The sequence below is a fragment of the Nematolebias whitei genome, chromosome 18, assembly GCF_014905685.2.
Source record: "Nematolebias whitei isolate Nwh7 chromosome 18, NemWhi1, whole genome shotgun sequence".
In the NCBI taxonomy this organism is placed as follows: Eukaryota; Metazoa; Chordata; class Actinopteri; order Cyprinodontiformes; family Rivulidae; genus Nematolebias; species Nematolebias whitei.
In genome coordinates, this window is record NC_056515.1 from 11,661,906 (window position 1) to 11,679,743 (window position 17,838).

Consider the following 17,838-nt stretch of genomic DNA (forward strand, 5'->3'; position numbering starts at 1 on the left):
CAGCAACAGCCAAGGCTGTGAACCGCTTGGCCCTCCAGTACTCCTCAGCTGCCTCCATAGTCCCACTGGCTAGCAAGGCCAGATTGGACTCCTTCTTCTGCTTGACAGCCGCCCTAACCTGGGGTGTCCACTACTGAGTTCGTGGATGGCCTTCGCGAGAAGCACTGACAACCTTGCATAATATATATTATTGATTGATAATTACTGCATGGGCGATTATCTTTCAGCTGGCAACAAGTTATTTAACCCCAACTGGTTCAGTGAGTTGCTTCTCCTTTCTTAAACAGTCATGTCACAAGACACATTGCATGGTCGTGGAAAACATGTCAGTCTGTTTGAGAAGGGTCAAATCAATGGCATGCATCAAGCAGAGAAAACATCTAAGGAGATTGCAGAAACTACAAAAATTGGGTTAAGAACGGTCTAACGCATTATGAAAAATTGGAAAGATAGTGGGGACCCATCATCTTCGAGGAAGAAATGTGGCCGGAAAGAAATTGTGAATGATCGTGATCACTTAAATGTTTGGTGAAATCAAATTGAAGAAAAACGGTAGCAATTCAATTCAATTCCTTTTATTTATATAGCACCAAATCACAACAAAGTTGTCTCAGGGCACTTTACAGGAACATTCATAGCATTCAGGGCTATGTTTAATAGTGAAAGTAAGAGCATTTCCACATGCACAATGCGAAGGGAACTCAAGGATTTGGGACTGAACAGTCGTGTAGCCTTAAGAAAACTACTAATCAGTGAGACTAACTGGAAAAAAAGGCTTCAGTTTGCTAGGGAGCATAAAGATTGGACTCTGGAGCAATGGAAGAAGGTCATGTGGTCTGATGAGTCTAGATTTACCCTGTTCCAGAGGGATGGGCACATCAGGGTAAAAAGAGAGGCCGGTGAAGTGATGCACCCATCATGCTTAGTGCCTAGTCATTAATGCAAGATCTTGGTGAAAAATTAATGTAACACTAGATGGAAATAGATCTTGTGACATTGCAGAAGTTTGTAGAAACAATGCCACAGTGAATGCATAATGTAATCAAAGCTAAAGGCGGTCCAACGAAATATTATTGTGCAACCTTTTTTTTGGTGGTGACTTTTTTTTTGGCCAGGCAGTGTATCTCTGATGGGTTCTTCTGTCAGGTGTTCTCAGCAAACTCTCACTACACATTTGGGTCTACCAGGTCTGTCCAGCATCTTCTCCCACCATCTGATCCAGCTCAATACCAGGTGGTGATCAGTTGACAGCTCAGCTCCTCTCTTCACCCAAATGTCCAAAACAAATGGCCACAAATCAGTTGATATGACTATTGCCCCTTTTGCACCGCCCCTAATAAGCCCCAATTCTGGGCAGCCCACCACAGAAAGAACCCTTTTGCACCAGCCCTTTAGCTAGTATTTTTAGCTGATTTGAGGCTGATTCAGGACCTCTTTTCGTCCCTGTTCCTCTGGTAGGACTGAGCGAGCTCAGTTGAGCTGAGTCGGGACCGAAACGTGAATGCAGGACTCTGATTGGTCAGGGGGAGGAGTCACTGGATCTCAGAAACTTTTCACTGAGCCACCATTTGCAATTTCTCTGGATGTGGAGCAGCAGCTGGATCTATTTTTAGGATTTTAAAAACAATACTGACAACGCCGTGTTTAATTCTGAAATCCAGGTGTATTTTGTGTTTGGTGACCGACTATAAAATTCGAGCGAGGGGTGTCACCGCAGAGGATCATACGAGCTGCCGAGCCGTTGAAGCCCGCGAGGCCGAACCCCGAGCCCCGGCCTCGCCTGCTCACAAAGGCCGGATTTGAGCCCTGGCAGGCGGGAGGACCGGGATGGAGGGACGGGGGTGGAAACGTTGTTTGTTTTTTGGTTTTTTAACATTTATGTATAACAAATTTTTTTTTAATCAGTGAAGATTAAAAATAAATAAACGGTGCCGGCTTTATCGTGACATCCTGTTTTTCCTTTGACTTTATTAAATAATCTGTTAATTAAAGTTAATTCAACTGAAAAATTATAAAAAGACAAAATTATTGAATCTCTCGTATTTCCCTCAAACATGTTTAAAGAAGAGACACAATCTTTGGTTCAACATTATTCTAACCCACAGATGTACAAATCACAAAACAAGAATTACACTTTAAATTAAAGCTTTAAATCAAAGCTAAACTTTAATTCAAAGCTAAAAATAATTTGTATACAAGAAAAAACAATCTATACAAGAAACAAAACCACAATGAGTGCAAATACATCAAATGATGAAGAAAAATATAGAATTTTAAAAATAGATATTCTGATGCACGCTCAATAATCCAGGTAGAAAAATCTAAAAAAGTGAAGTCTGGTCCTCTGGACGTTAAAAAAAACAAACAAAAAAAAAAGTAGAAATGTTTCTTCTTTCATCCAAAAGACTTCTTCAGTCTGAGGTGCTGTATTCAGCTCAGTCTTATATAAATAGCTATGAGCTGAATACAGCTCCTCAGACTGAAGAAGTCTTTCGGATGAAAGACGAAACATTTCTACCTTTTTGTTTTTTGAATGTCCAGAGGACCAGACTTAACTTTTTTAGATTTAATTATAAATGTTTTGTAGAATCTGGTTCATCAGATTTAATTCAGTTCAGTTTATTTATACAGCGCCAAGTCACAACAGAAGTCGTGTCAGGGCACTGAACAGAAATATTCATATATAAAATAAGTTAACAGAAACATTCATATATAAAAATAATAATTTAATATTATTTATCTGAGGAGCAGACAGCTTTGAGTAACTCATAACAGAACTCTCATTAGCAGGACTTGGATTCTGGACACGCCTCCAGAATCGGTCCCAAAGTGCAAAATCCAGGCTGAGCTGAGCCAGGCTGAGTAGGGGTGTGCAGGGCTGAGCAGAGTTGGGGCTGATTGGGGCAGTGCAAAAGGGGCACATGGAAGTCAATCATCGATCTACAACAGGGGTGCCCAACCTTTTTTGAACCAAGAGCTACTTTTGAAGTCGGCAATTTGCTGAGAGCTACTCGTCCAGTCTCATTATCAACAAACATAATTTTTCATCAATCCCTACTCCTCACTTCTTTAAAGTAAATAAAACAGAACGTGATGTGTCTATAGGAGACAACTTTTTATGCAAGCTGTATAAAATAAATGTGTCTCTACCTTAGTGGGACTTCTGACACTGAGAGGAGGAGGCCAGGGTCTCATAAGATGGGCAGTATGAGGTGGTTGCGAGGCGCAGGCAGGTCTCCAGATGATCATCATTCATTGTGGATCTGTTTTTGGACTTGATGATTTTCATGTGTGAAAAAGCAGACTCACACAGGTAGGTAGATCCAAAAAGTGCTGTTAAGTTCAAAGCACATCTTCGGATGTTAGGATACTTTTCTTCTGACAGCAGACTCCAGAACTCTCCATCCACGTTAGGTGATGCTCTGGATTTGATCCCAATGTCATTTTGCAGACTCAACACCTCATTTTCAACACCAGAGCTGTCCAGCTGAAACACGGACACCAATTTGGACACAATGTCATCCACATCAACATTTCCAAAAGGATAACACATGTAGCTGGTAACAGGCTCGATGGAGGAAAAGTCAGTAAATCGTCTCTCAAATTCTGCTGAGATGCTCTGAACCTGCTTAGAATAGTGTGCACTGTCCAGTTGTGGGACTTCTTTCCCTTGGCGCTGTAGCTCTGCCTCCATGTGTGGGAAGTTTCGCAGGTCCCTGCGTTGCAGCCGACTTGTGAGCAGTTGCAGCCTGCTTTTGAAGGTGCTCACAGAACTGATCATGTGGATTATGTTTTTGTCCTTTCCCTGAAGCTCCAAATTCAGTTCATTGAGCAGGCTGGTGAGATCTGTGAGGAAGGCTAAATCCAAAAGCCACTGGGTGTCCTCTAGTTTTGAATGTTCACCATGATCTGACAGCTTCAGAAAATCCCTGATCTCAGGCAACAGCTCACTGAATCTGTCCAGAAATGTACCTCTGCTTAGCCACCTGACGTCCATGTGCAGCAGCAGGTCTGTGTGGTCTGCTCCTGCCTCCTCCAAGTGAGCCCGGAACAACCTCCTCTGCAGACTCCTGGCCCTTATAGAGCACACAGTTTTCATGGCAACATCCATCACTTCCTTCATGTTTAAAATCTTCCCACACAGGGCCTGTTGGTGGATGATGCAGTGATAGTGCAAAATGTCTGGGAAAGCATCATTCTGCTTGCAGAGTGCAACAAATCCACTGGTGTGACCAGTCATTGCTGGAGCGCCATCAGTTGTTATAGAAATTAGTTTAAAGAGGGGCAAGTTGCTTTTATTAACAAACTCCATAAACGCATTAAAAATATCTTCTCCTCTTGTGTGTCCCTTCAAAGGCAAGATGGTGAGCAGCTCCTCTTTTGCACTCATGTCTGCAAAGGCCATTCTGATAAAAACACACAGCTGGGCTACATCCACCATGTCTGTCGACTCATCAAACTGAAGAGAAACACTCACATTCTTCCACGTCCTTTTTTAGTTGCTCCTCCACATCCACAGCCATTCCCTCACATCGCCGTGTCACTGTTTGTCTGGACAACTGCACGTCTTTAATAGCAGCTACGATCTCACTTTTATTTTTAAAATCATGAAAAAGCGCATCTGCAGCCTCAATAAACGCTTCTTTCATAACTTGTCCATCGCTGAAAGACTTCTTATGTTGAGCCAGGATGCGGCTAACACGGTAGGAAGCTATCGTAGCAGCTTTACCTTTTGTGCTGGGGCGAGTGAAGACTGATCAGAGTCAGAGTCAGAGTTTCTTTATTGTCATTCGCACCTCATGTGGTACATGTGGTGGAGCAAAATTATGTACACGGGGTCCCAGTTACATCCAACAATAAAATGTCTAAGAGATTGCTGGGCTGCAAGCTTGTTTTTTAGCTCCCGCACTTTCTGAGTCCGTAAAGAACTTTTAAGAGGGAAATCTGTCTCAAACCGTTTGTGCATCGTCTTGAAATGCCGCTCCAAGTTACACTTTTTGGGTAAGGCAACGCTCGAATTACAGATGAGGCAAATGGACTTCGAATTAGAATAAACAAAAAAATACTCCTCCTCCCACTCTGTGTGAAAATAATAAGTTTTCGTTTGCTTGTTCGCTAGTTTTCCATCCATGTTTTCTGCGCACCGACATTACTCCACTACTGAGCCTAAAGTCTCGTGAGAGCACTGTGTCACCGCACCCAAAACTCGCGAGACTATGTCTGTGAGAATACAAGTCAAGGCTTCGCAGTCGCCCGCGAGCGACTGGTTGGGCACACCTGATCTACAACCTAGGGCGTCCTACTGCCAAGTGCACTTATGGACACCCTTATGTTCGAACATGGTGTTCGTGATGGACAAACTATAACTAGCACAGAAATCCAACACCAGAACGTTGCTCGGGTTCAGATCAGAGAGGCCGTTCCTCCCAATCACGCCCCTCCAAGTCACACTGTCATTACCCACGTGAGCATTGAAGTCCCCCAGCAGAATAAAGGAGTCCCCAGCGGTTCACCTTCCCTGCCAACGACTCTTGTTTTTTTTCCCCTTGTCTTGTCCGGCATTGTGACACTTGGAATTATTGTCTGAGTGTCAAAGTGATGCCCAACAGATTTACTTTTACAAGTAGAGCATTATGGCTGGCCTTAATGCTCCACTTGATTTATAAATTAAATTTTATTAGAATTTGCTTTAGGTTTGTTCCAGATGTAATGGACACAGGGATGAAAAACAAAGAAGATAACGAAGCAGAAAAGTGAGAGAAGGGTTAAAATGTAAAGAAGGAGATAGGAATAGAGGCGAGAGAGAGGGATAAAGAGAACACAAATCAACAGTCTGCCTCTAGACCTGCCGAAAGAAAAAATAGGACAAAACCGAGAAACCACAACAACAAACAACATATATAATGATACTTATAACATTATTAGAAAGTATTTTATACAGTACATGGTAATACAATATATATTTGATGGCCACCACAACCCAACTGAGTGTGTATCTGATAAACACCTGAATCTAAATACCTGTGTGAGCATGCTTATCACTATAAGGTTTCTCCATAAAAATGTTCAATGGTGGATGTGGGGACCTATAAACCCATCCCCACAGGACACGAAAGTAACACAGGGAAGCCCGGAACCACAGACACACAGCGCCTCCCAAGCCCGGAACTCCGGGAGTCCCCCAACAGGGACACCCGCACCCCCCAGAGAGAGAAGCAAAGGGAAGCCCCAGGCGATCCCCAGCAATCACAATGCAGAAACCCCAGGAGGCCTTAGCGACGAGTCCACAGGCCCCGCCGGCAACCCGCCCCTCCAGAGTGGATCTGGCCATGGACACCAAGCCCCGAGTCCCGAGGTCATACCACCCCCCAACAGAAGCCCGACAGAGCCAGGGCACCCAGGCCCCCGCAGGCAGCCACCAGGGCGGGCCCGCACACACCCCACCACCCAGCCCCAGCTGCTGAGAGCCGCCAATGCACCGGCGGCAGGGGGGCCCACCACCGGGGGGGAGCACAACCCACCAAATGGGGGGCAAAAACTGGTCCAAGAGAGGGGCCACCCAAAACCCAACCTGAGACAAACAGGCACACAGAGACAGCCCAAAAGAGCCTCTGTTGGGCTCCATGCGCCCCACCTGCCCAACAGTGACCGCAAGCCGGCCCCAGGCCAGGGGCCAGAGCAGCAGGGAGCAGCAGCCAAGGAAGACCGGCCCAGCGCACCAATGCAGGCCAGGAATGGAACCAAACAGGAATGCCACTGTCAAGGAAATAACAGAATGGGCTCAGGAATACTTCCAGAAAGCATTGTCAGTGAACACAATCCACCGTGCCATCCGCCGTTGCCAGCTGAAACTCTACAGTGCAAAGAGGAAGCCATTTCTAAGCAAGCTCCACAAGCTCAGACGTTTGCACTGGGCCAGGGGTCATTTACAATAGTGTGGCAAAATGGAAGACTGTTCTGTGGTCAGATGAGTCACGATTTGAAGTTCTTTATGGAACACTGGGACGCCATGTCATCCAGACCAGAGAGGACAAGGATAGCCCAAGTTGTTATCAACGCTCCGTTCAGAAGCCTGCATCACTGATGGTATGGAGTTGCATGAGCGCTTGTGGCATGGGCAGCTTGCATGTCTGGAAAGGCACCATTAATGCAGAGAACTATGTTCAGGTTCTAGAACAACATATGCTCCCATCTAGACATCATCGCTTTCAGGGAAGACCCTGCATTTTTCAACACGATAATGCCAGACCACATTCTGCAGCAATCACAACATCATGGCTACGTAGGAAAAGGATCCGGGTACTGAAATGGCCAGCCTGCAGTCCAGATCGTTCACCTATACAGAACATTTGGCGCATCATAAAGAGGAAGGTGCGACAAAGAAGGCCCAAGACGATTGAGCAGTTAGAGGCCTGTATTAGACAAGAATGGGAGAGCATTCCTATTTCTAAACTTGAGAAACTGGTCTCCTCTGTCCCCAGACGTCTGTTGAGTGTTGTAAGAAGAAGGGGGGATGCCACACAGTGGTAAAAATGGACTTGTCCCAACTTTTTGGGGATTTGTTGACGCCATGAAATTTGGAAACAACAGATTTTTCCCTTAAAACGATACATTCTCTCAGTTTAAACTTTTGATCTGTGATTTGTGTTTATTCTGAATAAAATATTAGATGTTGGCACCTCCACATCATTGCATTCAGTTTTTATTCACAATTTGTTTAGTGTCCCAACTTTTTTGGAATCTGGTTTGTAAACCACGGGATACAGAGTGTGAGACAAAAGTAGCAGCTTATAGTCCGGAAAATACGGTAAGTTCAGTCGATGTCAAAGCGTCTTTCACAGTTCCATAACACAGATCCAGACATCCCGTAAGTCGAGCGGGACACGTCACATATTGATAAAATTACCAAGAATGGAAAAATGTCCACGTCTGAGGTGGTTAAAATCTCCCATGAGAAGATTTGGAGCATCCAGGGAGATCTTCTGAAACCACTGCACGGTGTTCAGCAAATCTTGAGTAGCTAGGTCCGTATTAGTCTTAGAGTGAATGTAAACGTGTGATAAAAAGCTGTGGGAATTCCCTTGGCAGATAAAACAGACTGAGAGACACCAACAAAAGTTCAACATCTGGAGTACACGTCATCTCCCTGATGACAATAGTGTTACACCACTTTTTATTCACATAAAGGCACAGTCTTCTACAGAGTGATTTACCTGTCACTGTGGAGTCTGTCCTAACGAATGAGCTCACTGGTGTCCTGCAGCAGGAGGAGGAACTTCCGGCCATACTCTAGTTGCGTCTGGTACACAGAGTCCTTCAAAAAAAGAGACAAAAAAGTGACAAAAGGACATAAAGGCTGCACAGCTGCAGAAAGAAAAGCTTTGCAGAGAGTGTTGAAGGCTGCACAGAAGTCTGTTGGAGTCAGCCTCCCCACCATCACAGACATCTACACACATGCAGGAGGGCCACCTGCATCATGATGGACCCCACTCACCCAGCACAAACACTTTTTGCCACGCTCCCCTCAGGAAGGAGGTTGAGGAGCATTAAGTGTAGAACCACTAGATTGAGGAACAGCTTCTACCCTGAGGCTGTTAGACTCATGAATCTCTAACTAGAATAATCACTGTGAAAAGTCACATCATGTTACTGCTGATCTGTTTCAATGTTTCTGCTGATCCGTTTCATGTTGATGTGTTCATACGTGCTCATCTGCTCACACAGACTCATGCTCATGTTCATGCTGCTGTTCGACATAATGTTTTTATGCTATTAGTGCTTAGTGTATATTTAGTTGATGTTTTCCTTAGTTCATATCTTAGATGTTATCATTGTTTTTGGTTTTTTTACATTTTATTGTTGGATGTAACTGGGACCCTGTGTACATAATTTCGTCCCATCACATGTACCACATGTGGTGCGAACGACAATAAAGAATCTCTGACTCTAAAGTATGCCACACATTGGTAAGTTTTTGTTTTCTACCATACACAGAAAATGATAAAAATTAAAAAAACAGGAACAAAGTGTATTAGCACAAAACATACATAGAAGCATACACTCTACTACTGTTGCCTGTCTCCATTACATGTGCCACCCACTCTCTACCTGACTAACCTAGACACCACAGTGGTTTAGCTACACCTGGAATCATGCTTTATGTGCTGAATGTTCCCCAGGTAAACCTGTGGTGGTCAATACAGGAGCGATGAGGATGTCCGTCCCAGTCGTCCCAGCACAGACAGTAAAACAGGTAACCTTTGAACTTTTTAACTGCTGCTAACTCAGAGCTGTGTTAAACTTAGTTTTTATTACCTGCAGGTGGCGCCTAAACCTTTGACATCAGCATCACAAATAGTCACCACCACCCAGACCCAGCAACGCCTGATCATGCCTGCAACACCGCTTTCCCAAATTCAGCCTGGCTTCACCAACCTACCCCCAGGCACAGTCCTGGCACCAGCTCCTGGAGGCAGCAATGTAGGGTACACCGTTGTTCCAGCACAATATGTCACACAGGTTAGTGATATTTTCTTTTGTCTTATTTCATTTTATCAACATTTAGCCATCCCTTTTATGAGTGTGTTGAACTGGTTCTGTTGTTTTTACCATGTGTTTTTAGATCCAGCAGTCACCGTTTGTGACTCTTGCCAGTAGCTCTAGTTTCCCTCCATCTGGCGCTGTCCAGTCTCAGGCCAAACTGCCTCTCAATGGGTAAGAGTGGATAAAAACATTCATAAAGACTAAGCATTTCTGTTGTCTGTAACAATCTTAAAAAAAATTAATATGTGAAATCAACAGTTATGAATAACAAACAATCCCACCCCTCATGAACCTACCCCTAACAAATAGGAAGAAAAAAATCAAGATTTTTTTTCTAAGTAATAAAGCAAGTAAGAAAACAAAGATATGTGAATACACATACACTGTTATACACATGCTCACACACACTCACAAACACATGTCAAAACCCATCACTGTGGTGCTCAGTCCAGAATATGACGTTGTGTACCTTCAACAGCGGGCAGAAAAGAATTCCAGATTATTTCCAATGATACAGCCTTACCGGCCTGATTTTTTCCCCCCCCTGTTTAAGAAAGTAAAGGACCTCTCTAATCTAGCCTGTATTTGTGTGTGGCGCTTCAGATTTACAATTTTATTAGCTGTCATTAGCTAGTATTTGCTTCCTGTACAGCAAATTTGTGAACACTATTAAGTCCTTTTTAGCAGGAGAGAGCAAGTCAAGTAGGCTGTACTCTGAACAAGACTCTTAAGATATTAGGAGATATGTTTTTTTTCCTTTTACATTAGAAAAATGTTTAAAAAAAAAAACTAATTATGTAAAACATTTTCATGTAGGACAGCTTCAAAACGAGTAATTTGCGGTAGTCTTTTTCCATTGTTGACACAGATGGGACACTGTCAAATCCTTTTTTCAAGGTTGACTTTAGGACAGTAATTTCAATGTAGAATCCCATCATTCCATGAAACTGCCCATCATAGATTGAAAGTCTGTATCGTCTTTAAAACCTCCCAACAAATGTCATCAGCAATGAAATCAGCAGTACAAACCCTCTCCCTCCTTTACAATATTTAACATGGTGGAAAGAATTCAAAAGGTTAAAAATAAAATGTGTAAGAGAAGCGTAGCTAGCATCTTAGCTAGCGCATCTGTGTTGCACGCTACTAGCTTAACGCTATGTCAGTGCTGGCAGTTGTCAACGGGAGGGGGAGGGGGTATGTGGATGGGGGTGGAGCTGTTGGTGAAGGACATTTCAGTAGGTAGTGCACTTCATTCTGTTGACAGGGCAGGGCGCCCTATTTGGATAACGGTAGGGGAAAAAAACTTGTTTGAGCACAGTGAAGTAGTTGTAATCAGAATCAGAATAAGATTTATTGTCTTTGCACAATTAAGTACAGTAAAATTGCATTCCTTACAACCGTCCTAAAGATGGACGAGGTGTACAGGGGCTGCAGCTTCTAAGAAGCGCTGCCCTTTTTGCTTAGATGGATAAAGGGAAAACACATAAGGAGAGAGAGGTATTAAAAAAATATCTCTCATACCGTGTCCGTAACAGGGCACAGTTTAAGGTGTCAAAAAAATCTACCACAGCAAGCAACGTAGATAGACACAATACAAATGCATGAACGACAAAATGGTGAGATTTGTTCATGAATACTTCCAGATAGTTTCCATAGTCTTGATAAGATTAACATCTTACCAACAGTGTCTCTCATCCGGTATGAGTATCCATAGTCCTGATAAGATGTTAGTGTCTCTCAGCCGGTACAGCTCTGATAAGCTGTAACGGTTATGTGAGATCAAGATTTTGGGGTGCCAGCCAGGTCTCTCTCCTGACATATAAGAGGTTTAATTATATATGGTTACCCTTGAACACAAAACCTGTACAAAGGATGTAAAACACAGAAGTGATTAACACCCTTAACACTAAATGAAAAAAATCCAACAACCACAACATTTCTCCACAAGTTTCAAATGTAATTACCCACACACACAAAAAAATAATGCTTCATACAATAATCTAAAAAAGGTAAATCTGGTCCTCTGGACATTCAAAAAAGTTTCAGCCTGCCTCAGCAATGCCAAACCACCACCTTCCAACATCAGTAGAGAGGAGAGGGATGTACTCACCTCTCTTAGCAAGGACAAAAACATCATAATTCTCCCAGCAGACAAAGGAAGGTGCATAGTGATTTTGAACCAGAAAGACTATCATGAGAAAGTTATGACACTCCTTAGTGACTTAACCACTTATGAACCTCTGAAAAGAGATCCAGGAAGTGGTTACAAGAAGAAGTTGATAGGTTGCCTGAAAATTTTGGAACAGGACAAAGCCATTGACTGTTTTCTGTACCACAGACAGTACCCAGGGAAGGCCACACCTAGTCTGTATGGTTTACCTAAAATCCACAAACAAGGTGTACCTTTAAGACCAATTGTTAGCATGATTAACTCAGTCACTTACAATGTTTCCAAATATCTGGCGTCTGTACTCATCCCTTTAGTTGGCAGCTCAGAACACCACATACAGAACACCATGGACTTTGTGGATAAGGTGAGGGATGTCATCATGGAGACTGATGAAACAATGGTCTCTCTTGATGTCACATCACTCTTTACGTGCATTTCTGTTGATGATGCAGTAGAGGTGGTCAGTTTAAAATTAAAATCAGACACCACTCTGAGCAGCAGGACCACACTTTCCACAGAACAACTGTGTCAACTCTTGAAACTGTGCCTGCAGTCAACCTACTTCACATATGGGGAGCAATATTATAGGCAGAAACATGGGTGTGCTATGGGGTCTCCAGTTTCTCCTATTGTTGCCAACCTGTGCATGGAGGAGGTAGAAAAGAGAGCCTTGACGTCCTTTTCAGGGACACCACCAAGTCATTGGTTCAGGTATGTTGACGACACCTGGGTTAAAATTAAATCTCAGGAAGTCCAACATTTTACTGACCACATCAACTCTGTGGATAAATACATCAAGTTCACACGAGAAGATGTAAAAAATGGCAGGCTGGCTTTCTTGGACTGTGAAGTCTCAGTCTCTGATAGAGGACATTTGCAAACTGAGGTGTACCGCAAACCCACCCACACTAGGGCATTAACAGAGTATTCGAGTAATCTACACATCGATTGCTAGGACATCTATCGAGGTTAAAAATTTAACATCGAGTATCCGTAGTGACGTCATATTATGTGACCACCGTATGACCGTAGGGGGCGGTGTTGCACTGTTGCAGGTCACAGAGTATGGTGTAACACCGGGTCCAATCCACCAAACAAGTTTCGGTTTAAGTTTCGTTTTTGACGTGCTGCATGTTTCTTCACGTTTGCAGTTTAATAATAATAACTAATAGTTTAGTAATAGTCCAGAGGACCAGATTGAACTTTTTTGGATTTTTCTACCTGGATTATTGAGCATGCATCAGGAAACTAATAGTTTATTTTTTCCTGTGACTTATTTGCAGTATGATAAATGGTGGGAGCATAATATATGCTCCCAATGTTTTGTTGGTCTTTTTTTTTTGTAAATAAAAACCTTTTTTTGCGGTTTTATTTATTTATTTATTTATTTTTGTATCTTGAGATCTATGACGTCATCAACTACTCGAGTTCTACTCGGGTTTTGTTATGTTAATGTCGAGTTTAAAAATTATATACTCGTTCAACCCCTAACCCACACAGACCAGTATTTGCAGTTTGACTCCCATCACCCTTTGGAGCACAAGTTAGGAGTCATCAGGACTCTGTACCACAGAGCAGACAGCGTCCCCACTAACTCAGGAGCCAGGCAGCAGGAGAAATCCTACACAAGACAGGCTCTAGAGCAATGTGGATATCCTAACTGGGCCTTCCTGAAGAGAAGAAACCCAAACAGGACTCCAGTCAGCCATCAGGTGAAAAGGAGGAACTCTGACCCAGACCAGTGGTCATTCCATATGTTTAGGGAGTATCAGAGAAACTAAGACGTTTATTTTCTAAACATAACGTCCCAGTGGCTTTTAAACCCCAAAATACATTACGGCAAAGACTGGTTCATCCCAAAGATCCAGTCCCCTGGCACTAACGTAATAAAAGTATGCTGTTCAGTATCAGGAGGGCTGTGATCAGTCTTACATCAGGGAAACTAAACAACCACTGGCCAAAAGGATGGCCCAGCACAGAAGATCAACATCATCAAGCCAGGACTCTGCGGTCTACACTCATCTCCAGGCCAGCGGTCACTCTTTCAGGGATGAAGATGTTCACATCCTGGATAGAGGATCAATGGTTTGAAAGAAGAGTAAAGGAGGCCATCTTTGTCAAAAGAAACAGTCCATCATTAAACAGGGGTGGAGGCCTCCGGGTTCAACTGTCCCCCTCTTACAATGCTGTGATTGCTAGGATCACTCAACCCCCTGTGAATAGTAAACAGCCATCAGTGTGCTAATGATCCATTGTTAGGCTGATGGTCCTTCTTGATCATGTGAGCAGCTGGTTTTGGTTGTCAGCAGCAAAACTGGTTGATCCACTCTGAGAAGGTGCTATTTATAAGACTGAGCTGAATGCAGCACCTCAGACTGAGGAAGTCTTTTGGATGAAAGACGAAACATTTCTACATTTGTCTTTTGTTTTGTTTTGTTTTGTTTTTTGAATGTCCAGAGGACCAGATTTAACTTTTAGATTTTTCTACCTGGATTATTGAGCATGCATCAGGATATTCATACAATAATAATTTGTCTTGAATGTTTTTGAATAATAATCAATCCTTTAACTTAAAAGGGACATGGCTCAAGCATTATTCAGTCACTTAATTTCAGTCCCAAACACTGCACAGAGGCACAACCAGCACCGTGCTCAGCGGCACCCAAAGTTCATCAACGTGCAGCCACAACCGCAGATATTAACAGGTTGGAAATGTATTTACACACAAAAAAAACAATAGTTCATCCAATAATCAATTATTTAACTTAAAGAGGGATGTGGCTCGAGCGTTAGTCAGTTAATTAATTTCTGTCCCAAACAGTGCTCGGCAGCACACAAAGTTTAACAACCTGCAGCAGCAACCACCGATATTAACAGGTTGGTTTGTTTCACTCACGCTACCGATGCTTGGGAGAGACACTCAATCCAAAGAGAAACGCCTCTGTTGTGAGCCAGACAAGCCCTCAGGTGATCCAAGACCCGCTGTCCGACGGTCCGACGGTTCCAGACGCGCTATCAGATGACACACCCCTCCCTGCTCTGCCGCGCTTCATTTCATAACTCTCAAAAAGGGCGTTTCAACCGGAAACAGCTGGGCTTGGCTGCCAGCGTGTCGGAGGATGATTGCTCCAAAAAAGAAATGGGTGGATGAAATATGTGCATAATATTTATTGTTGAGTGATCAGGCTGTCACAAAGCGTTCACAGAAGTTCGCGGGGGTGCTGGGGTGCGGCGGGTGGATAAAGCAGAGCTTCTTTATTTACGTATCCACCAGGAGCAATATGAGATAAGTTGGCCTTCCAAGGCTGAACGGGGAGGACAGATTCAGATAAACAAGAATTGTTTGGGCAGGCAGACTGTGATTCCTGTCTGCCTTCAGTTCTGCTGGAATTCTCAATGGCGAATCCAAACAGCCAGATTTGTGGACATTCCGCCGGTCTGTGCTTTAGCTTTTCTCCAGGGTCGAGTCCATCACTCCGGCGAGTTCCAAGGAGCTCGCAAAACATTTCAGTCTGAGAGCTCAAAGCACAAATTAATCCTTCACATGAGGTTGGCAGCTTTACCATGGCCAAAACTGCTGCCAACGTCTTCCTAATTTGTCAATATCCTAGGTATCTGCCGATCCAAAAAACAGAAACCTTATCATAAATCCAATTACGTACATGTCTTATCCATGACATACCCAGCTGCGTGCATCCGCTTGTGCATGAGGGCTCTCCTGCACCCTGTTGCTTGAAAAAAAAAATTATCAATTGCGTTGAGAGACCAGCTGACCAGATCCATAATAATTTACAATTCAGAAGATGTGTAAAGAGAGGCTCTGATACGCAGGACAAAGAGCAAAAGCAGGAAGAAGGCAGGAGAGGGAAGAAAAGCGTCCATCTTGTTCGAGGGCAAGTGAGAAAAAAATAAATCACATTAAATACTTTCCGGAGCATAAAATGTCTTTTACGGATAAATCCAGTTCAATGTAGAGATATAATTGAAGATATGGTATGGATGTACCATACGCATCTTAGAGTATCATAAGATGTACTCTAAGCATCTAGCTGGTAACTTTGCAGAAACATGATAATATTCAAATGAGTACAGCCATTTACAATTTGTAATTTACTGTACCAGTGGAGTAACATTCACAAAATAATCCACCAGATTATTTCAGTATTTAAACTTGAAATAATCACTGTTGTGACTGTTAGGGTATCCACTGGGATGCAGGAATTTGTCTAAGTAGATGAGCCTGTAGTTTACTCACAAAATTACATCATGAATTGTGTAAAAATTCAGTGATGTGCCACTGTATGGCGTGATAGAATATTAGACTTGCAAAGACAATTATTCTTATGTATTTGTTTGTTTTAAAATTGCTCATAAAATGTTTAAATGCAATGTGTATTTAAATGCAATAATCTGGCTATTTTCTCAAGATTTTCTCTCATAATCTCCCACTTTATAAAAGCCTTTGGTTTTCAGTTTATTTCTGCTGCTGCTCTACAGTACGAGTTAAAACATGCTCTATTGTACGACATATTCCAGTCAGAGGTTAATTTGCACACAGACATGTTTTAAACTTGAAATAAACACAGTTGTGACTTTTTTCCTGAACTTATTTGTCCTGTTTAACTTGAACATGGATATGAAATCCTTTGTGACTTTAAAAGGATAACATTTTAAGGGCAAAGTTACTTTAACAATTTGTTTTATTTTGAAGCAGTCTGTGCATTGTGCAACAAGAGTTATCAATAAGTACTTAATTTGTTTACACTGACACTTTGCCTGATTGGTCACTAATCACACCTTACTATTTTAACCTGATAAAATAAAGAAGTTAGTTTAAGTGATTTGTAAATATAATTTTAGGACACAGGGTAACTGATTTCGAGTCAAAAACATGCAAGTGCCATTGTCATTATTAATCTTCACATTAATGGTTATTGGCTAAATGCCATAAATAATCTTGATTATTCTTTTTGCCAATATCACCCAACTCTAATATTGACTGAAGCATGATACAAGACCACAAGTTACATTTACAGAGTGAAACTGATGAAAGCTGCTTCTTATTAACAGCAATAAAGATCATTGTGAGCATAGATATGATAAATACGCAAGCAAAAAAAGTAGAGGAACTCTTTCATAAAGTCATCAATGACTCTGCGTTTCCCGTAGGTCTTTACTCACAACAGCCACCAACCCCGAGGGGGCGGTTGTCTGTAAAGAATGTTTCGGTTAGCAGGACGCTCAGTTCGGTTGACAAGTGGTCTCGTGACCTCCATGGATAACGGTAAAGGAAACACGGGCTTTGTTCAACTTTGATTAAAGAGCAGAAAAGGTGGACCAAAAAAATAGTCCACCCTGCAGTTGTAGTACAGTAGTCTAAAACATACAGTATGTAGACTGGATGGGCAAACTTCCATGACCCCTCAAGGACCCTAGTGAGGGTACAGGATTGGTCCAGGGTTCCACAGCCAGGATGGAACCTGCATAGTTTCTCCTGGACCTGAACAACCAACGATCTGACTCACTTCTCCAGTACCCTTGAATAGACCTTACCAGGGAAGTTAAGCAGAGTGATGCCCCTGTAATTGGCGCACACCCTCCAGTAGAGTTGCATTCGGGCCCAAAAATTCTGATCCGACCCGGCCCCAGCCCGTAGTCATCAGTTCCAAACCCCACCTGACCCGACGAATTAACAGTAATTACAGATCCAAACCCAGAAAAAACCTTGACATTTTTTATTAAGCTTTGACTGCTTATATTGTTATTAACGTTCGGCCGACACGCCGCTGAATAAAAGAGGCAGAAGATTGAAGCTGAGGGGGTGTTTGTCCTTTCATGGCTGTCAAAGCGCATTAAATCCCTGTTTCTGCCTGCTGACATGTCTGCTTTGGGATCTCACCTGGGTCGTCGGCTGCACGCATCCACTGAGTGCAGCGGCTGAATCCATTTGGGTGATGGACTGGCAGTATAGTCCCATCTGAAGCTTAACTGAAATTTATTTTACCTCTTTCAGCTCACAGTCAAATGGCCACATGTGGCTGGTAAATTAGTGGCAAGCCATGTTTCCATATAATTGGATCGCGGCTGATCCACTGACGCAATCAAAAGCCCGGCACCGACCCGGC

At 42.9% G+C, this 17,838-nt stretch overlaps 1 protein-coding gene across 1 annotated transcript in view; it reads left to right on the forward strand.

Annotated features, from left to right (window-relative positions):
* lin54 (lin-54 DREAM MuvB core complex component) overlaps positions 1-17,838 on the forward strand; it is a 43,048-nt gene that overhangs the window by 21,665 nt on the left and 3,545 nt on the right. Inside the window, exons 6-8 of the mRNA XM_037692685.1 lie at positions 9,180-9,253; positions 9,322-9,519; positions 9,623-9,714. Coding sequence (XP_037548613.1) covers positions 9,180-9,253; positions 9,322-9,519; positions 9,623-9,714 — 364 coding nt within the window. The remainder of the gene's footprint in view (positions 1-9,179; positions 9,254-9,321; positions 9,520-9,622; positions 9,715-17,838) is intronic.